This window comes from Python bivittatus, unplaced genomic scaffold, assembly GCF_059951505.1.
Source record: "Python bivittatus isolate LINGU-HERP-01145 unplaced genomic scaffold, Pbiv_v1 ctg000610_np1212, whole genome shotgun sequence".
Classification (NCBI taxonomy): domain Eukaryota; kingdom Metazoa; phylum Chordata; class Lepidosauria; order Squamata; family Pythonidae; genus Python; species Python bivittatus.
The window spans coordinates 35,247,501-35,271,157 of NW_028277088.1; the positions used below are offsets into that span (position 1 = coordinate 35,247,501).

The window sequence follows — 23,657 nt, forward strand, 5'->3', positions numbered from 1 at the left end:
CAACAAACCATTTGTTTCAAATCAACCCACTGAGCATGCTCTACCTTGCAAGCAGAATATGCCAGGCTCTGTCACAGATGGCAGGCTATGACAGTTGCCATCCGTAGCGTCGATACTCGACAGTTCAGCACAAGATCAGTGACATTCTGTCTCATTAGAGCCACACTAATTATCACAGCTAGTTTCAGGGGAAACCATGTGTTGCAATGGTCAATTTGAAGGAGTCTGTGCATCAACAAACTGGTAATAAGGATCAGACACCTTATTATATGACAGCATGCAGCCTATGATCTGATTTTCTGAATCAGAGGTACTGAGGCAACACTGAAGCCTGAGGAGTTACAGAACCGTTATGTACATCATCGTGAATTTCTGTGAGCTCATTTTATCACGTGGCATTATAAGACAGAGATAAAAGGAAAGCACAATGTCTTAATGAATGAGGCATCTTGTATACTATTAATAATGCTTCACTATATTTAAATGATATGTTAAAGAGTAACGGTGAAAACTTGAGCTTGACACTTGAGCTTGAAAAAACTTGAAATCAAAGATAGATATGCTTCCTTAATATAAAAAAATTAAAAAGCAGCACTCTTTCACACCAAAGACCTATTTAGGCCAGTATTTTATTTCTACAGTTGCCAAACTTATCATTCGTATGGAAAGCTCATAGCACATTATGGTTTAATCTCTTTTTTTTTGCAGGGTTTTTTAAAATTAGCAATTTATTTTAATATTATGGATTTGCTGAGAGACTGGACCCATGAAAGGGCCTTTTTACTGCTCTACCAAAGGGAATAATCAGATCTATGTATATATTGATAAGTGTGTATGAGAGGCAGAATATAGTACAGTAGAAAATTGTCTCCCAAATCTTGACATCATGCCCCATCACATTAGCACTGCCTTCCCCGAATTGTATGCTAACCTACACCACCCAGTATCTGCAAATCAAGTAGCTAGTAGCTCACCATCTGTTTTTTATTTACATGCAAATAAGTGAGCTAGATCTCAATCTAGATTCATGGCACTCCTAGAGATTCTTTTTCTAATTCCTGCATGGCTCTGAAGTATTCCAAAATCAAATAATTAGTGGTAGGTAAGTTTAAATCTGCCTTCCAGTTCATGTGTGATAGTTCTAATTCAGACTGTGCTCTTACTCTAATATCAAAAAGATAGAAGACCAGCTGCCTGTTATGTAGTTAATATATCTTAATTAATCCTGTTAGCTCAGCTGACCAGGGAATCACATTGCTTATATTATTTTACTTTGGAGTACTGAGATTCGGGTGAGATATCTGGGTCCCAATCCTTGTTCTGTTAATGGTTTTAACATTCAACAATGACCTGTTTTCCCTACTATTACATTAAACATTGAGGCTATCGCCATAGCAGGTGAGGCTAATGGACACAGAGAGAGATCTCTATCAAGCACTTTTGGGTAATATAAATTTATCTGGGGCTGTTTATCCACTCTTCCATCACACAGTTCTCAAAGTAGTTAACAGAAATTAAATACCAAAAGAAAATAAACAATGTGAAATTCAAGAAGAAAAAGCACATACAGATTTTGAAAACGAGGCAAGCTCATGTAGGAAAATACACTTAAATTCTGTTATAACCTGCACTTCAAATTGTTCCAGGAAAGAGTAACAGTAAGTAAAATACTATCCAAGGCAGGGGGAGGACTGATTCCATTATGAAATGAATTAAAAACTGATGGTAGTGTGAACAAATTAATTTACATTTTTGAACAATGTTTTAATCAATCATGAGACAGAACAGGCACACAGCTAAGTGTTAGCATGTCCTGAAGCCTGCCCATAGAAAGCTTCAAAGGATATTTTCCAGTGCTTGGTAGTGTGGTTCTTGTCTCATTTAGGCCATCAAGTCCAATTCAAATTAAACTCAAATTAAAGCAACTATGACATTCAGTGAAAGGGAGCCCAGAACCCCTTTAGGTACTGAATTCCACAATCAAACTGCTCTTTACAAGATTCCACTTGCGCTTGTTCTATTGTACACATTCTGTGAATAACCAGGCAAGTGGTAATGTATTACAATACTAAAAATTATCTAACACAATTAAGCCTATAGTTGACCAATGGAGAAATTACAGCAGTTTAACTGTAAAGGTAAAAATTGGTTACATTCTTCATATAAGTATCAGTTTTCACCCTTTACTATAGTACTGAAACAAGCTGTTATTTAACAGCAGCTTGACAGATTTGTTCTCCTATTTGCCTCTTTGGATACAGTATAATACCTGTATGATACAAGCTATTTCAACATTAATGCCCTGCAATCAATTAAAGCCAACCACACAATTTTCAGGCCTCCTTACTAATGTAAATAAAGATGTGAAGGCCTGGAAAAATAAAGAGAAAAACCCATTGGTAGGAGGAGTTTTGAGGCTATTCTTTCCACCTCACAAAATGAGAAGGTTCTTATGTATGAGAACCTACCAATGAGAAGGTAATCTCATTGTTTGGTCTAAGAGAACTCTAAAATAGATTAAGCTGGGAGATTGTGGCTGGCCAAGACCTCCCACTGGCCAAGCAGAAATCTAAATCCAAACTTAGGTTCATTCTAAGCCCTATGTTGATGAAGATTCTCAGTCATCTAGGTTATCTGGATTATCTGGAGGTTGAGTCATGGCAACTGGACTTTTCTTTTGGTCTGATATGCTTTGCTGCTTGTCCAAGCAGCTTCTTCAGTCTAGAAAGTTGGTTAGGGGGGACCCCATAAATGACTTCCAGGGTGGCTGCGTTTCTCACTAACGTGATGGGCTTGTTGAAGGGACAGTAGGTGTGATTAGTAGAGTCTTTGGGATGTAGATGTCTTGCTCCTAATCCATCACTCATTCCCAAGTGGGTCGTTAAGTGCTGCCTCCCTGGTGAATTTATGAAGTGGTCTTAATCTTCCTGGGGACTGATGAAAGAGCAGCATGGAAAATGGGAGACAAGTTGTGTCTGAGGCCTCCACCTCTATTGAGGGAAGGATTTTCCACTTTGGCATAAATGGATTCCTTCACTCCTCTCTCAAACCACCTATCTTCTCCGTCCAAAATGTGAACATTATTGTCCTCAAATGAGTATTCTTTTTCATTTAGATGAAGGTAAACTGCTGATTCTGGTCCTGTGTTGTTGCTCCTCCTGTGCTGGGCCATCCTCTTGTGTAAAGGCTGTTTGGTTTCTCCAATGTAGAGGTCTGAACACTCCTCACTGCACTGGATTGCATATACTACATTGCTCTTATGTTTTGGTGTTCGATCTTTAGGGTGTACAAGCCTCTGTCTCAGTGTGTTAGTGGGTTTGAAAACCCCAGGTACGTGGTATTTTCCAAATATCCATTTTATCTTCTCCAACACACCAGCCATGTATGGAATGACAAGATTCTTCTGTTGACACTGGGTCTCAGCTCTGTCTGCTGTTTTTTTGTTGGATCTAGAAGTGGATTTAACAAAGGCCCAATTTGGATACCCACAGGCCTTAAGAGCTGTCCTCAAGGGTCTGTTTCCTTTCTTTTTGGCATCTATGAAGGTGGGGATAGTTTCTGCCCTGTGGTGTAATGTTCTGATGACTCCTAGTTTGTGCTGCAGTGGATGGTGGGAGTTAAACTGCAGGTATTGGTCTGTGTGTGTGGGTTTCCTGTAAATCCCTATTTCTAGCTTGCCACAGGTCCCAATCAGAACCTCACAGTCTAGAAATGCCAGCCTGTTGTTCTTGGTGTCTTCCCTGGTGAACTTGATATTTGAGGCTATGGTGTTTATATGGTCTGTGAAGGCCTGTGCCTCTTGGACTCTGATTTAACCCAGATGTCATCTACATACCTGAACCAGTGGGTTGGTGGTATTCCCTGGAAACAGCTGGGAGCTTTCTTCTCCACTTCTTCCATGTATAGGTTGGCAACAGTGAGTGACACAGAGGAACCCATGGCCCAGCCATGTTTCTGTCTATAGGAGTCACCTCTATAAGTGGTGTTGAGGCACAGGGGATGAGGCCACGTGGGGATGACTGAGGGATTCGGAGCAAGACATCCACATCCCAAAGACTCTACTAATCACATCTCCTATTGTCCCTTCAACGAGCCCATCATGTTAGTGAAAAACGCAGCCACCCTGGAAGACATTATGGGGTCCCCCCTAATCAACTTTCTAGACTGAAGATGCTGCTTGGACAAGCAGCGAAGTGTATCAAACCAAAAGAAAAGAAAAGAAATCCAGTTGCCATGGCTCAACATCCAGATTCTAAGCCCTACGTCATACTGAGTTATGAACCGAAAAGCCAGAAGTGGGAGCTATGATCAGAAAAAAATGTTATTGTCAGAATGTACATTCCAGTTTGATATGTCTGAACCATCAGTGGAGAGTCAAGAAAAGAAATGTGTAAGACTGCTCTCCCTCTCTCTCTGAGTATATGTGTAACTCTCTGAACAGGAATTTAAAAAAAAGTGCAAAATAACTGAGGACAATTATATTCTCCAACAGCCATGTAAGGAGGGTAAAAGTTTGAAAAAGACTATTCAGCCATGTTTTTTAAGATGCGATATTTTACAAAGAAGCTCTGATTAAGGAAAAAACATTGAATATTCCAATGAAGTGTCACAATTTAAAATACTCATATAACAAAGTATTGCATATACAATATACATCCCCATCAAATCATGATTCCTATTCTGTTCAGCAGATACAAGCCACAAAGGAGCGTGCCAATATTACATATTGTGCTATTTTCAACACTGTACCAAACTAGATCCAGGTACTGAATATGGTAATAATGCAGTAAACACTCTGTTATATCTTCCATGAATATTAAAGTTGTAAGGTACATATACATATGTGTCTATCTGAAGCCATGATAAAGTCATGATATCTTGTCCCAAATGACAAAAATTGTGTTGTGTCAACCCCCCTCCCTTGCAGATGCCTCTGAGTACATAATTTATCCTGGAACCCAATGTACAGTAGTGTCCATGGGTCTCTACTGGCAATAAATTCTTGGGTGTGGCCTGGCAATACATTCTTGGGTGCTTCTAAGCATTCATATTTCCCCTGATTTTATTATATATTTTTATTTTAATTAAAAAAAGCAAGAAGGTAGAATGCTGCAAGCAGACCAGCTTTTAGCAGTATACTGATTTTCAAAACTAGGATACATACAGACCCCAAGGGTATTCTTATAAACTAAATGGATAGCTCTAGCCCAGCTCTGGAAAAAAACCCAAAACAAAAACTGAGATATAGTAAAAAGTAAGTCCCAGTTCAACTGTTATTCCCCAGTAAGCTGGGTCATATTTGTACTCTAAGTCAGCAAGGGGGAAAGACAAAAAAGCCCTTTACTTCCAAAATTTTCTAAGTTTTGTAATTTTAACTAATTGCAATAAAGTAGAAATAAACAATAAAAATCTTTTGTTGTTCTTTCTTAAAATTGTTGTAACTAAAAGAATGAAAAATGGTTAACAATGCTGACTTTGATTTAATTGTAGGATGTTACACCAAAGTAACAAATGTGTAACAAAGTTATGCTAGACAAACTTTTTTTTTTTTTTTTACAATTATCTCATATGATAGGCCAAGATGAATAGATTGCCACAGAAACTTAAAGGTATCATCAACATTCATACCAGGTAATAAATGTCTCTATTACGTAAGCAATACCGTGGCATTAACTAAACAAAATGTGATTTTGTGTCTGTGTATATATGTGTATACATGAGAAAGGGCCCTTTATTTTGCTGTTCAAACGATCAATAAGAGCTGTTGTCAATGAAAGCACTATGATGAACTGCAGTATAAGCAAAACTCTTTACTACACTTGCCTAAACTTGCCTTATGTCTTCGGGTCCCATTTAGCATCCATCATAGTCCAACACTTCAGGGAAGAAAAGGCTTTGCAAATAAGTAGCTTCCATGCCACAATATGCATGGCATGGCAGTGTGAATGCTTGACGTATTCACCATCAAATGGCAACATATATTTTACACGCACAAAAAAGAACACAAAAAAGAAAGTTCTAAGTGCTCTCATATGAACAAAATTACTATTTGGTGTTGAAAATAATCAAATGAAATAAAGTAATTTTTCTTCACTTTCTATTCAGCAAGGGAACATTTTAGTTATATATTTTATGTATAAAAAAATTAACCTGCTTTTTGAGGGATCCCAAAATAGAGAACAGTTAAAGGCAGTTTACAAGAAATTAAAAATAATTAAAATATAAATTAAGTAAAATTCTAAAATAGCAATCTTAAAATTATAGACAGCTTAAAAGCTACTACTTAAATGGGTACCCACTATCCACATCACAAGAATGTCTATCATACAGTAATTACAAATTACATTTGTTGAAATAGTGGTTCTTTTAAGACCATTGGCATTTTTGTTTTAAAAAGTTTAATCTTTCTGACAGTGCAGTTTTCAGTGTGGAGAAATTAAATTATCTATTTAGGAAAGAAAATGTTAGTTAACATCTAACAGCAAGATATCATCTTATGTACATATCAACAATTCCCAAATATATATATGTAAGATTCTAATCTATTCCTGGGCTGTAACTTCCCTTCCCTTAACAGGAGCCACAACTGTGTCTTCCATTGTAGAATTAACCAACTGCTTTTTTATAATTAGGAGACTTAAAAAATATACAGAAGCACATAACCAATTCATGCTTATTGTAATATCAAGAAAATCTAGCTCTGGACACAATTAGGAAACATAGATGATCTATAGTATCTCTAAATTATAAATCAAAGGTAATGATTCCTATGAAAAAACCGTTTTAACACAGGCAACAGCTCATTTCAAAGTAGCTTGTTATTAATAATGATGATGGGTCTTGTCTAAATGTTCTTTAATATTATTTTTAAAATGCATATATGTGCTATGTGATTAGGACAGTAATGATGAATGGAGGGTTGTTTTTGCTGCTGTCCCTTTAAGAGAGATATTTAGTACTTTCAAGTGATTAACCTTCTTTTAAACTATTTGAAAATTCAACTAACAGAAAAAGCCACGTTTCCTAAAAGTATGGTTATTTCTCTTGTCTTTTCTAGCATTTAAAAGAAAAGATATACAACGCCCAAAATTAATACAAAATGCCGTATGTGCTTTTTACTATGCAGGTGGAATTCATGGAAAACAAAATCTTAGGATCAGTGCCCCCAAATACACCATACAACTCAGTGACTACAATATTATAGGAAAGCAAAAAATACTAAGGATGGGTAACATGGAGAGGTTCTGACAACAAATATTTCTTGTTAATGCACACTGCATAACCTTCTTTTGAAAACAGAAAAACTAAAGAAGCATACAGGTTTGAAGTCATGGTTAACATTCTATCATAATTAGAAACATTTCAAGAGCCCTGTAATTTCCAATCAAAATTACAGTAATTTCCAATACACAAGCCATGATTCATGACAGAATTTTACATTCCACAAGAGATTGTAGTGGCCTGATGTATGACACAGTGAGTGCAACGCTAACATAAACAATTCAGTTTAATGTTTAAACAGCACTTGGTGTTTAGAATCCTACAATAAAAGAAACATATTATTGCAGAAATTATCACTTTGACAGTGATTGAAGGGTAGGCAGGCATGTGGCCTGTAAAGCTGTAATTTTTTACAGTCCACAGCTTGAGTTTAATCATTTTGATGTAACATTTCCAAAATATCCTTTTAAGTATTCCTTACAGCATATAACTTTAAAAAGAAACATCTTTTTTATATAATGAAAGATGGAGCAATTCCCAACTGCAAACATTTCCAAACTTACAGCTTAAATAACAAAGCAAACTGCAACAACAGAATATAAAGTGCACCACATATAAAGAAAGGTGACATTCAGTCAATTTAGCCAGGACGGAAAAATGTTTCCCTCCTTTTAGTGGAGAAGTGGATACCATATTTGACCTTACAGGTCAACTTTGCATTTTGATACCTGGTTTCTTCATACTGTCAGAATAATTTAAATGTAGACATGTGTTCCAAGAATACAGGTCAGCTAGCAAAATTAAGGCCAAATTTATAATTCATATATTTTAATTCTGCATGACATTTATTCAGACAAAAATTTGGGATGTCAATTTTATCAGCAGTGAATTCTCACGATTTAATCCACATTTTTACTCAACATCATTAAAAGTTGTGTGTGTATGTGTATGTTTATACACATTGTGTACATTTGCACAATATGCAAATGGTAGAAGTTTTAACTGTATAATCATTGTACAAAAAGTATGGATAACGATTAATCAAGCCATAAAGTATGAACAATCTACATTAATATAGTTACACAGTCACCCTTTAGTAACAGTGGACTTACCTAAGGATATTTATTGTGACAAGCTATTAATTTATATAAAAACCAGGTGACTAAACAAGGTAACAATTTTGTAGACAGAACTTTATTGTTCAAGGAGATACAAACTCATAAAGTTACTCCAGCGCTCTGAAAGGATTCTGTCATCTAAATGGCAGTTAAAATGTATTAAAATGAAATTTTAAATTTTAACTATTATTGTTGTTGTCATTCTTTCTAATTCATCCAATAACCAAAGTAATTTGAAATGGACGTTTACTCCAAAGTAAATCAATTGGTATTTATGGGACATACTCTATCATTCCAGGTATGATACTGAAGTGACTTCAGGTCAAAGTTTTGGACTGTCTAAAGGCATACTGCAGGTTTTGATTCAGTGTGCTCTAAGAATAATAAAGACAAACTCAAATTTACAAATAGGAAAAGTACCTTAGCTATATAAAGCAACATCGTGTTTGAAGGTGCACTAAAGTTTGGGTATGGGGAACGGAAATCCATCAAAGACACAAAGTTAGTTATTAAACATGACCAAGTCAGAATCCAAAATACTGTCACAATGTGTTCAAGCAATATTTTGAACAAACATGCGTTGTACATTCAGTCTTTGATTGTCTTCATTTTTGGTATCCTGAACTCAAACCACAAACTATTCAATCTGAACTGGAAACTATCATGATTTTGTTTTGATTTTGTTTGAAATAAACTAGAGTACTATTTAAGGGTGACTCATATGTATTGTATTTCAAGCCACATATTCTTAATTATAAAGTCTATGCCAGAGTTTTCTTTTTAAAAAATGTAACATTTAATGAACATTAAAAAAACAGAGCTAATTTGGTATAACTATTAAAACTTGATACTGTACAGCTATTTTGGAATATTTTCTCATTGTAACTTACTATTGGCCATGTTGGATGTGGTTTATGGGTGAGGGAGTTCAAAACAGATGAAAAGAACTAAGTTGCCTATCCTACATTAGAGTGGTATATTAGGAACAGGGAGATTCAGGTTAAAATCCTCCATAAAATCAGCCATAGAGAACACCAAGTCTTGTTGAGCCAGTTAGCTGAACACCATTTGTTAGATGTTGGACAGAAAAAATGGGTGAAATGAATACATGGATATGCTGACTTGAACTGTTGAAGAAAGACAGGATAGGAATTTAATATTCAGAGTTAATATACTTGTAACCCTGTTGGGTTTTAGGGCTTGCAAAAAAATATTTCAGGGCATCAGAGTAGAACCTCGTCATTACCAAAAAATATCCTTGGATCCCCTGATCAAGATGTAAAGCTTTAGCGATAGAATGCTGGCTGTGTTCACGTGATTTTTTTCCTCCCATTTGTCTCTCATGGAACCCCAGCAAGTTCTTGTGGAAACCTAGGGTTCCAAGAAGCAGTTTGAAAAACCCATCGCTAAACCAAACACATTGTTTCCCAGGATCATGCTGTGAATTCAGGAAAAGGCACAGTCGTTTTAAGATATTGCTGACAAGTTGCTACTTGAATGTCACCATGTGCAGCGAAGCACTGCACAGTTCTACTGGCTTTATCTTAGAAACACACAGTTTGGAAGCACCACCTTTTCCTCACTGCTGAAAAAAATCAAAATTTTTCTTCTTGAGTTACATGTGTTTTCTAACATTTCTCTTATCAAAATATTCTTGAACATATCCTCTGCTGATTTAGATACTAAAATCGTTAGTTTGTACTTGTTTCCATCTTAATAAATAAATCTAAAAATCTTGGAACTGTTCAACATGTTGAACGATGAAACATTTTATTTGACTTGTCCTTCATGGCTGCAGCAAACCAAGATTTCATCAAAATGCCAAACATGCATAGGGATGTCATGGTGAAAGCTCCATGCCTTACAAAAGGGGCAGGGTTTATGTTGCAACACTGATGCGCATTTTGTTATTTGCTCCCCATTGCTTCCCTGGGCACCCATGACAGCAGGTCATGAATCAAGCTATAAAGTATATCAGGCTAACTAGAATCCACTTATAATAAAGCAGTCCTTGGAGAAGTTCTAAAACCCAAGCTTGCATCAAATTTCGCTTCTTTATGAAATTATCCTCTAACTAACCTCCCCCCGCAATATTCTCTCACCTTTGTATTCCTTTCACTTAAATATGGACGCTATTTTCTGAGTGTTTCAGAAAGGTCTATGCTTACATGTGGAATAACCATTAAGCTTTCTAGTCTTAAGTAAAGAGAAGAAGACTAGGTTGGGGAAATAGAAAAGAAAGGACTGCAGGATATTCAGACTTGCACCTGTACAGAGGGGTAACGTTAATGAGTTAAAAGGCTATGATTTGAACTGTACATCATTGGTCTACATAACAGTATTTCAACATACTGCCAGCAACTATGTCATGTTTTAGGAAAAATACAGTCAGCTAAAGACATCTTGACCTCCACTCTAGAGAAGCCAGTTAATTTGTTATTTAATTTGATTTTATCCATATAGTCAGTCCAACTAAACTGAACAATGAAAAAGCAAGAAGAACAACATTAATTCACAGATGACCATAAGACTTACCTGGCTTTTAGTCGCTGCAACCTTTGCAAATAATGCTTGAGATACTTTAGCTCTCTTCATTTCCTGTTGGATCTCATCATAAATGGAAGCATTAATGTTCATGGTATTATTTTCAGGTTTTCCGTTTCTTTCTGTTGAAATAGCAGTTGTTTTTACCTAGAAATATGATATATCATTATTCAACAGATAAAAAAGATGCCCAGTTAAGAGGCACTGTAACTGTCGGCACACACTAGAGTTTAAGTGCTCTTAATTAGAAATAAGTTCCACTGAAATCAAGAGGGCTTACTTTCAAACCCGATTATAATAATAAGGTGAAATAATTATATATTTCCTATAACAAGACACTTCCAAATGTTTAAATAACGGGCCAACAGAGACATGTAGAGCTTTAAGTGAACTTCTCTATTTCATCTTCAAAAAGAGAGGCTCTCTGAAGATGAAAAAAGGACCTTTTGAAGTTGCTTCAGTTATCAGAAACCTGAGGTTTTGTTTGTTTTTTGTATATATGATAGGCCCTTCTGCATTGTACCCAGGCAAAAGAAAGTTATCCCTTGGAAGTCCTCTTTGGCCCCCATTCTCAACGCATATAGAGGATCTGTAAAGATGCCTCTCTTTGCCACACTTTTGTTATAGATTTTAGGGTTTTTTAAACTTTAACTTTTTACATTTTTATTTTTTAATGTTGTTAGCTGTCCTGAATATTCTGCTGGCTTAGAGTAGAAGAGTGGGTATAAACTAACCATTTAATAATAACAGTAGTAATAATAAATACATTTGAATCGAAAAATGGCACGCAGCTTTCCAAATTGTCCCTTTTTCTTGAGATTATCCATTTTCAGTAAGACAGTATTGCTAATTTAACTTCACAGATTGATAAAAGATCATATACGTTAAGCATACGTGTGTATATGTGTGTGTGTGTGTGTAATTATTATTACTTATTAATCCATATGATACCTGAATACATCAGATTCAGATATGACATTTGAAGACATGCTGCCTGAAATTGATCCATTTTTTTTGTAGTGGACTTAAAGTGAGATGATCAGAGCTCAAAATGTATGAACTTTCATAAATTCATTCAGTAATTCTACAGTCATCACAGTATTTCAAATTTGTAGTGTTAGTGAGAAAATGAAAAAAGGCAGATAATTCTTATGATCTTGCAGTAAATGAGTAGCACAGACATGCAATGAGCAAAATAAAATTAGAGATCAACAAATTGTGCCCAGACTTCATAATAATATTATTTCTAACCAGCCAGTCAGATTCTAGTAAAAGTGACTATCAAATAGAATGTTTCCTGCTTCTTTAAATGGTCCTTCCCTCCCTATAGTTTTAAGGAGAATTATTTATATGGCAGATGAATTAAATAAATGCTTCTCTGCACGTTTTCCTAATTTCCTTTGTAATTTTTTTTTTAAACCACAAAGAGGAATATTTACTTGGCATTTTTATCAGAGCTAGTCTCTTAAAACATTCAGACTTTATGGACAATTTCAAGGCAAAGTAAATCCTACAGTGATCCTTAAAAGTTGTGAACCCATTTGAGTTTTCAGTATTTCTGCATAAATATGACCAAAAACATGATCTGTTCTCTGCACAAGTCCTAAAACTAGATAAACAGAACACAGTTAAACAAATGAGTAAAAATACTTGTTTATTTATTAAGGAAAATAGTCCAAAGCTATATATTTGTGTGTGGCAAAAGTATGTGAACCTCTAGGATTATCAGTTCATTTGAAGGGGAAATTAGAATCAAGTGTTTCAATCAATGGGATGATAATCAGGTGTGAGTGTGAGAGGTCCTGCCTTATTTAAAGAACAGAATTCTGGGTATTCACTATGAAAGTCTGATCTTGATAGGTATGTGGAAGTGTGCCATGGCTTGAACAAAGGAGATTTCTGAGGACATCCCAAAACAGCTGTTGATACTCACTAGGCTGGAAAAAGTTACAAAACTATTTCCAGAGACTTTGGACTCCATTAGTCCAATGTCAGTCAGACTGTATACAAGTGGAGGCCATTCAACATCAGTGTTGCCCTCCTCAAGAGTGGTCAACCAAGCAAGATCACACCAAGAGCAAGACATGTAACACTCCTGAGAGGAACCCCAGAGTAACGTCTAAGGAACTAAAGGCCTCTCTTGCATTGGCAAATGTCAGTGTTCATGAGGCCACCATCAGGAGAATGCTGAACAATAATGGTGAACATGGCAGGATTGGAAGGAGAAAGCTACTACTATCCAAAGAGAACATTGCTGCCCATCTGCAATTTATGAAAAACCTAATGGATAAGCCAGAAGGCTGTTGGAAGAATTTTCTGTGGACAGATGAGACCAAAATAGAACTCTTTGGCTTGAAGGAAAAGCGTTTGGTGAAAGTTAAACACTGCATTCCAGCGTAAGAACCTTATGCCATCTGTAAAATAGGTGGTGGCAGTATTGTGATTTGGACCTGCTTTGGTGCCTCTGGACCAGGACAGCTTGCCATCATTGATGGAACTATGAATTCTGAATTAGACCTGAATTAGACCTACAGGAAAATGTCAGGATATTTATCTGTGAACTGAAGTTCAGGAGAAAATGGATCATACAGCAAGACAATGATCCAAAACACACAAGTTCTATGGCCAAACAATGGTTAAATCAGAAGCAAGTTAATGTTTTGGAATTGCCAAGTTGAAGTCCTGACCTTAATCTTACAGAAATGTTGCAGAAGGACATGAAGTGGGCAATTCATGCAAGGAAACCCACCAACATCCCTGAATTGAAGCTGTTCTACAAGGAGGAATGGGTTAAAATTCCTCCAAGCCGATGTACAGAACTGATTAACAGTTATCAGAAATGTTAAGTTGCAGTTATTGCTGCCCAAGGGGGGCACACCGGTTACTGAAAGCAAGAGTTTACATACTTTTGGAACATACAAATATGTAGCGTTGGATCATTTTCCTTAATAAATAAATGAACACGTTTTTGACTCATTTTTTTAACTGGGTTCTCTTTATCTAGTTTTAGGACTTGTGTGGAGAACAGATCATGTTTTAGGTCATATTTATACAGAAATATTGAAAGTTGAAAAGGAGTCACAAACTATTAAGCATCCACTGTATGTCTAACTTTGAGGAGATATGACAGTGATTCTCAGGGAGTATTTCTGATAAGGTGTATGGTTAAAGATAACCTCTCCCCAACAGACCATTATTATAATCCAATTCATACCCTCAATACAGTCTATATATTAAATACAATCAGTTATTTATTCATTATTTATTATTAGATTTATATCCTTTCTTTTGTACAACTCCAGGTGGAATGAATAATGTTCCCATCACCATTGTCCTCACAACAATCTTGTGAGGTGAGTTGGACTGACAATGAGTGATTAGCCCAAAGTCAGCTTGCATACCTAAGGGAGAATTACAACTCCTGGTTTCTAGTCCAGCCCCTTAACAATAACCATTACACCAAACTGGCAAGGATCACATATTTTAATCTACTTTCTTTTACTTCCTATAGATTTTTTTAAAGAACTCAAAATTAGAGGACATGGATTTTTTTCCAAAACAGAGGGAATGAATTTGAATTTATTATTTTTGGTTTTTTGTCTTCTATTCTGGTATGAAGCACTTAATCACTGTGTATTTGTACCGATGTGTTACTGTATGGTTAGAATAGTAAAATGTATTATTACTATAGTTATTAAGTATGGAAAGGCAAACTATGAAATATCTAGTTTGGTCCTCAGGTTGTTACAACTGTATTTTTCATACCCTTTCATACATTTGAGGTTAGCTGCCAAAGTTCTTAATTTCCTTAACTTTAACTTTCATGGTGAAACAGCTGGCAATAGAAGTTAAGACTTTTCAGTTATGACTGCATCTTCCTAGGTAACCAAGGCAGTATGAGCCCAGACCATAAGAGATTTTTAAAAAAAATAATGTATTATTGGAAATATTTTTAAAAAACATTTTTTTTCTAACAGAAAGTGAGGCATACTGTTCCAATGTTGTTCACTTTGTAATTTATCATGGAACATCTAAATAGTTACAGCACAATTTTGGGAGGTGGGAGGCTAAGAATGTCAATATTACAGTTCCCTATCTGATATTTTATTCTTTATTCAATATTTAATTTGTCATAGGTTCATGGTTTTTTTCAAACTTTCTAGTCTGACATAATCTGGAACACATTTTAGTGTTTCAGTGTCTTAAGAAACAATGATCTAAATAGTTACAGCACAATTTTGGGAGGTGGGGGGCTAAGAATGTCAATATTACAGTTCCCTATCTAATATTTTATTCTTTATTCAACATTTGTCATAGATTCATGTTTTTTTTCAAACTTTCTAGTCTGACATAATCTGGAACACATTTTAGTGTTTCAGTGTCTTAAGAAACAATGTAAAAAACCCCATCATCTTTCATACTGCACGTTGCCCTAAATTATTGCTGTAGTGGTTTCGTTCTATATGTGATATTGATTGGAAAAAATGCAACGGCAGCATTGCAGGGACATGTGCTAGACTATTTTGAGTCACCAAAGGCATTTTTTGTTGTTTGCAAGATTGAAGAATATATTTTTGAAATGTGCTCAAATTACATGGGTTATATCTGACAAACCATAAAAAAAGACATTTATGTACATGTGGATATGAACATAGTCCTACTCTGACATCTATTAAAGAAGTTCAACTTTTTCCTTTGGTTCAAGCTTGAGAAAAAGATGCTGCTACATTAAACTTTAATGAGCCAACTCCTTAAAGTAGCATCACTGTTTTTTGGGGGATTATGTGAATGGCTGCAAACACTGGGCTGCTTTAATTAAAAGCAGAGAGATGTTGCACTGACACCAGGTCAAAGTTCTGCTTCTAATTAACTTTTCAACCATGCACATGCCTAATAAACACCTAACTACCACCATTACTGGTATTTTACTGCCTAGACAGTATTTTACTAGACAGTCATGTATACATATGTACATATGCACTTATAAAGACAAACATTAAAGTACACATATACATATATGCACACAAATTGTCTATTTATTTACATACATACCTATCTTGATCACCTATATTTATTTTTAGGAAAGCCTTTGACTGATTATAATGGAGAACACTGCATTGATTATAAGAATATTAGTGGATAAAGATTCATACATCTCTTTAGATGAGAACAGATTGAACTGTATTAGTTTTAATAAAACATTAGGAGGCTGTTGACATGTGTTGATGAACCTGGTATATAGGTTGCTTCATAATGCTTTTTTCCTCCAAACTCTTGCTTAACCAAGTAACCCGAATATATTTCCCTTCTTTCCTACAGTTTCTCCTGAACCATTAAGAATAGCATGGATGATTAGTCTGCTGTGCTCTAGTGAACACTATATTATATACTGCTAATTAACCTTTTAGAGGCTATGTTTTTCCTCCATAATTTCTACTGAAAGCATCAGCCATAATTTAGTGTATGATACTTTATAAATCTAGTCCTCCTCAAAAAGTGAGGTTATAAAATTAAGATTCCTAAAAGGAGTGTTAAGAGTTAGAAATGAAGACAATGCTATGTAAAGAAATAATGATAAAATTAAAACCTTCACATTTAAACTGGTGCATATACAGCCGGTTTTCATATAGCCCTACTGATACACAAGACATTACACAGAATTCAAAACAAAGACTTACAAATACTAAAATGTTACATTTAAATATGCAACACACTGACTTCAGTTATTTGTAATATAACACAATTTGCTGTATGAATTGTAATGAAGAAAAAACTTTGCTAACATTTGTATAAACTTGTTCTAAGCTTTTAGGCCATCGAAGGAAGAATAATTTAAATATATTTAGATTCTAGCAAATCTAGCACACCACATTTTGATTCATTATAAAAATACAAAAATTTGCAGTCATTCGTATTTTCTGAACAAAGTCAAAATAGATGAAGGCTGAAACAATTAAATGAGTACATATTAATAAACATGAAAGTTCATATTTTCCCAGGTATGTACACATACACACACACACAGAGATGCACACACTCTCTTTATAAATACATTCTTTTAAGTACTGTTTTAGTTTAGGAACAAAAGTATTTTTAAATCCTCATTTAGCTTTTAATACTGTACTTTTTATACTGTACATTTAAATTCATGAAGTAGCTCATACTAGGGAAAACAAACTACTTTTCAAGCCTGTTCTGCAAATGGCACAAGAGTTACAATAAATGCACATGCTTTCCAAATAGCTTTTTATCGGGACAAAGTTTACTATTCCATTATTACAGTGGCGCCTAGAAGCACAGTTATATTTACAAGCTAGTATTTCCATTAACTGCCCTCTCCATGGTGTTTTTCTCAAGAATGGAAAGCTCTATTTTATATTTTGCTATTCCAAATATATCATTAAAAGAAGGCATGGTAGAAAGACAATAATTTATATTTTTTCATACAAAGTACAATTACATATTTTGATTTCAAAAGTTTAAACAATCAGTCAAAAGCTAAAGACATAGTAAGATGGCCTCTAAAATTATTTTATCTCTGGAATTTAAAGGTCAGTTTTATCTTGGTAAAAAGAAGAAGTTAATACAGTATATATTTTTGGCCAGATTTCTAGAAAAATACTGAAGAAATTAGATTTAATAATTATGGTAAGAATTGGATGATTTCCAGGTATTAGAAGATATATCAATTACTAGCACATTTTGATTGAAAATATAATTTATTCACTGTAGACTGTGCTGTCAAACTTTAATCTCTTGTTCACATGTAACTGAGTTCATTAAGAAACTTTAAGGCATTTAATGCTTAAGCCAAACATAAATGTTGCCAATTCTCGGGCACATGGTACACAATCATTGCACATAAACTAGCACAGCAGCATCAATATTCACTAAAATGAATATTTAAAATGTTGAAATAGGTGTGAGTTAAATTGTTCAATTCAGTTGACAATTTCTTTAGAATGTCGGCTCCAGCTTTGTTTTGTTTTTTTAAAAGGTCACTCTAGTCAAACTATGTTCTTACACAGACTGCAGTTCTGATATTTTTAAATTAATGAATTAGAATTCCTGCCCTTATTACATTATCTGTGAAGAATATTCTGCAGCTTGCCTTTCTTTGTTTACACATTACCAATAACCTAGCAACAAATATATATATATATATATATAAAAAATGTAGAAAATTGTTTACTTGTGAAGGTCGGCTGGGTGGTGTGCTTATAAGAGGTGTGGGGCCCATAGCAGAAGCTGCATTCAAGCTTCTTTCTCTTTCATCCTGGTATATTCGATCTCTTTCTGCTTCTGGCAGCTGCAAGAAATTCTGCATTGCCCGAAGGTTTACTAGTAAAGATTGTGAAGCAGTCTTGGGGTCTTCTTCCTTTCGCAGGATTTCTGAGAGCAAGCCCTATAGAATCAAAAAACACATACAAATACACTCACATGGCCATAGGGTTAAATAAGAAATTTTATAGAGCAGATACCACAAAATCGCAATTGTCTTTGTTACTAACTACAGGAAATGCATATGAAAAACATTAATTCTGAATAGGAACATACTACTGGCAATTTAGGTAGCCCAGAAGAGAACCTCAGCTGTATTTTTAATTTTATTAAGCATCTGTTTTATGTACAAAACAAACCAACACTGCTTAATTAGTCTCCTTTTTTTACTGACTTTTTATTTAATACAGGTTGCCCTTGACTTACAACCACAATTGGGACCTGAACTTCTGTCGCTAAGTGAGACTGTTATTAAGTGAGTTATGCCTAATTTTATGACCATTTTTGCCACGGTCGATAAACAAATCCAGCTCTCCCCATTGACTTAGCTTGTTGGAAGCTCCCTGGGAAGGTTGCAAATGGTGATCATGTTACCCTAGGACACTGCAATCATTGTAAATACATGCTGGTTGCCAAGCATCTGAATTCTAATCACGTGACTGCGGGGACAGTTGTAAAACATTTTTTTCAGCACTGTCATAACTTCAAGCAGTCGCTAAATGAACGGTCGTAAGCTAAGGACTACCTGTATAAGATTTGTGTATGTGGTATCTGTCTGTGTGCATATACACATGGAAAATGGTAGAATATTATCAGATAAGCTCCAATTCATAGCTGATTCTCATATGAATTCGTTTTCTATTTAATTATGATTATCCAAGATTAAGGTTTACCACTTATGCTGTGCTAACAATATTTTCCAAATGAAGTGTTTCAGGCTCAAAATGCCAGGCTCTAAGTTCAAATTCAGTTGTTCCAGCAGTGGTGGAATAGATGTTTCAATTTCAAAACGTTAGAATTCAAAACGTTTCGCACATTACTATCAACAACCCCACAAATCAAGGAAACAGGTTCTTATTATCCAACATTCTGTAATGTTTTTTATTTTGTTTTTATTCTGAAATTTATTTTCATATTTAGAACCTACTTCATCACTAGATTCTGGAGATAAGGATTTTTAACCTCTATCATTAATTATTCCCTTGAGACAAACTGATTTTTGATTAAATGACTGAAACTTTAGGCAATATACAAATGTATACACTTTCTTATGTTGCACACTATGTGCTATATGTGTTGGTATTACTATTATCTTCACAAAGAACAAGCAATTTTGGTTTCTGCCACTTTCAGCCATCATACTCCATGGCTGAAGTAGTCATCAGGGTAAACATACATATGAGCCACTCAAACTGACTATTTAGCAAGATAAAGGCAAACGTGTATCAATCTGAAAAGAGTCCCCCCCCATAAACTATAACTGAAGGTAGGAGGGCTGGATCTTATGGATGAGGTAAACACTTGTGGCCTGCATGCAGTTTTTGAGTGTCCCAAGGCTGTATTACACTGTGAAAGTTTAATGGAAAATGCATTCTATTTGATGAAAAAAGGGAGGCCCTTTGAAAATGAAAAGAATATCTCTTTTCACAAATAAAGTTCCAGGATTGATAAATTAAGCCTCTGAGAGGTTTAAAATACTTTTTTTTTTGGCTTAAAAATCAAACCAAATTAACTAAATCAAGCCAAAACGTGTACCCACCCCTTGCAACATTTTTAAAAACACCAATAATATCAATCCTGTCACTCATTATTGCCATCATAGTCCTCCAGGCCCCTAGAAAATAATAACAGTAGTAGTAGTAGTAATAATAAAAAAAATACAGCTTATATCCTACAACGATACCTTTAATACCATCAGACAACATCTGCCTAACCCAGGTTCTTGGGAAGGATTTGATAGGTGGATAAAAATGCCAAACCCAGTCTAAACATCTGGCTGACTATGTGACCAACCATAATAATAATACGCTCCAGATTTAACAATTGTTGATAAGAAAGACAAAAAAGCCTGTATAGTAGACATAGGTGGGCATGGAATGTACAAGTACATCAGACAGTTTAAGAAGAAAAAAGGGCATTGGAAGAATATATGAAGGACAGTGAAGAAGATGCACTGAAGCTAGTACACCATGAAGGCTTATTGAATACTGAAGAGACCAAACTGGCCTACAAGAAAGACCAAACAAAGAAAAGAGACACAGCAAGGCAAAGTATTACATGGCAAGCACACACACACACACACACACACACACAAATTAGCAGGCAAAACAGATAACAACAAGACCTGGCAATGGCTAAGAGCAGGAAAGTTGAAGAAAGACAGAGGGACTAATTCTGGCTGCACAAGACTAAGCCTTAAGAACAAATACATACCAATGCAGAATTGAAAAGACAGCAACAGAGAGCAAATGATGCCTCTGCACAGAAGCTAAAGAAACAGTGGACCGCCTAGATAGCTGCTGCAAGAAGGTTGCACAGACTGACTACAAACAATGGCATGACAAAGTAGCAACAATGGTGCATTGGAACATCTGCAAGAAATACCATTTGCCTGCAAGCAAGAACTGGTGGGACCACAAAACAGACAAAGTAATAGAAAATGAAGAAGCTAAAGTGCTCTGGGACTTTAGAATTCAAACAGACAAACACCTGCCACAATACACCCCAGACTTAACAAAAAAGTCTGGATAGTGGAAATTGCAATACCTGGAGACAACGGAATGGAAGAGAAAGAACTGGAGAAGATCACAAAATACAACAACCTGCAAGTAGAAATAGAACGACTGTGGCAAAAGAAAGCAAAGATATTACCAATAGTAATAGGTGCCTTGGGTGCAATCCCAAAACATCTGGAGTACCACTTGAAGACCATCGGCGTTGAAAAAATCACCATCAGTCAATTACAAAAGGCAACTTTACTTGGAACAGCTTATATCCTGCGATGATACCTTTAACACCATCAAACGACAACATCTGCCTATCCCAGGTCCTTGTGAAGGACTTGATAGGTATATAAAAATGCCAAAACCAGTCGAAACATCTGGCTGACTGTGCAACCAACCATAATATAATAATATATTGTGGTCCTCAGCTAAACAAAAATCCCCATTGCTGTCATGGCTACATTTAGAATCTGACACTAAAATTTAACACACAACTCTAACTTCCTTGCCTACTTTAACTAATAAACATAATCCACCATTTCCCAAACTTTCAGATGTGGATATAGGATTGCAATTATTATGCATACTATTTTCTCAAAATTACCTCCAGGCTTAAATAGCATTAAGGGTACTGCTATTTAAATGACTTTGAGTTTCACTAAATTTTAGGTGTGTGGACTTTTCCTTGCATAATACAGATTTCTTCTTCGTCCTTACTTCCAAAACATATGCTTCAAGTCTATGGAAGCAGATTTGTGAGTGTCTGGGGAATGAGGGAAGGAGTACTGCATTCTACTAGTGAATGCTACTGTTAGTAGGTAGATATAATTTTATACAACTCATTTTATCCTCTTCCTTATCCTGCTAGATATTTTATAGAAGCCATGTGTAATTGTCCCCAAATTACCTAGACTGTTTCATGACTACAAGGACCTTCAAACCAAACTTTCCATAATCCAAGTCAGGCCCTTTAGTTTCCATTATATATTACAAAATTTATAAACACTACTCATGTGGTACAGAAGCCAATCCTTTTATATTAATTTTGTTCATTTGTATTAAAATATCTATGCAAGAGACAGCATGAAATCCATCTTCATAAAATGTGATCCTGTTCAGATAGCCAAATCTAGTTTGTATCTTAATGTATGCAATTACTGAATGTTTGTTCAGATCTACCTTCATTTATGTTTACTTGCTGGCATACCATTAGGTTTTTAAACCTGACGTGTCAGAAAACATGGGGTCCTTATAGCCTGGGGGTCCCAAGTGTGTGAAGGGCCCCATTTCCTGGTTATGCTTACACCTATATGGATTATAATATATCTCAGCTGCTATATGTATTTAATTTTTCTTCTTGTATTGTGCTTTTAATTGGTTTAATCGATTTTATGATTGTTCGCTGCCCAGAGTCATTTGTTTGAGATGGGTGACTATACAAATTGAATGAATGAATGAATACATGATGCCCTTGATAACTCTGGATACACGTTTGTAGGCTATATATCTGGCTCCCACTACTGCGAAATTTACTTTTTGCAGAAGGAGCCCTTTTCTAAGCTACCTTCAGTCAGAATAATACAATATCAATACAATTTTATTTAGATAGGCATTTGGAGCCTAAAACTGATCTTACTTTTGTTATTCTGTTGCTGATCTATATGAACGTCACTCCTGAACACTCACATGCCTTTTGTTTTATATTTATGATTGCAATTGTACTAATGTGTACTAAAGACCTTTGCCTTTGTATGAAACAAGGAAATACTTAATTATATTTACTTATATTTCCTTGCAGTAAAAATTAGATTCCTCATAACCATGTCACAAAAAGTAAATAATTTTTTTTACAAATCATCATAAATATAAAAATGATTTTAAAAATATCAAGTGCTTCCAAAGCTAGTTATAAATTCTTCAGAATGACAGAACTGAAACATAGCTTTTTGGCTCCCAGTTTGTCTGATCTTTAAATATAATCACTACTTCAGATAGATTTTTATCAGGTTCATGGAATTTCTAAGCTCTCCAAAGAAAACGATGATCTGTTGAAACTTTCCCTCACCCCCAAAATACCAATATGCTTAACATCACTGTATGCTATCTGCACTGCAGTGGATTGAAATCTCATATCCAGGTGGAACATTATTTTCAAACTCCACCCGCAAATCTGGAGTCCTGCCAAGGAACATATAAGCAGACACATTTATCTTTGTCACTTATTAGCAAGAGGAGAGCTGTCATGATAGTGTAATAGCACCTTTTTACCTTTTACTCAAACAGTGATATGGGTAGTGAGTTTTTCTTAAATTACACTATGAAGAAGAATTATATGAACACAGTGGCAATTTCTGTTATACTTAAGCAGGCAAATTTCCCTCTATCACATAATTTGCAGAACTCAAATTCAATAAAACATTACAAGATGGTCCATTACTGTTATCATTTTTGAATAATCCATCTTCATCCTTCATTTTACTGGAAAATAAACAGTGTACCAAACATGAAATGAAAAAAAGAAGGAAGAAAGAAATGAAAACCAAACTGGGTAACCTGGATAAGCCTTTACTATGGCTTTAAAATTAATTTACCACTTCTTCCATAATGGCCTTTTCTTCAAATATAAGTATAAAAGAGAAGTCATGTAGTTTTAATGCAAAACATAAAAATAAGAAATTAAAAACAAGGAAAAGGTCACTATTAAACAAATGGGACAGACATTAAGAAACACCAGTAGCTAAAGTCACTTATTTTCATAATTATTAGATCT

General features: G+C 35.1%; 1 protein-coding gene across 4 annotated transcripts in view; it reads right to left on the reverse strand.

The window, feature by feature from the left end:
• The window catches only part of SATB1 (SATB homeobox 1), a 100,967-nt gene that overhangs the window by 30,363 nt on the left and 46,947 nt on the right, over positions 1–23,657 (reverse strand). For all 4 annotated transcript variants that reach the window (XM_088150767.1, XM_088150770.1, XM_088150769.1 and 1 more), the window contains 2 exons: positions 18,076–18,288; positions 10,875–11,030 (listed from right to left, as the gene is read on the reverse strand). In XM_088150767.1, coding sequence (XP_088006893.1) covers positions 10,875–11,030; positions 18,076–18,288 — 369 coding nt within the window. The remainder of the gene's footprint in view (positions 1–10,874; positions 11,031–18,075; positions 18,289–23,657) is intronic.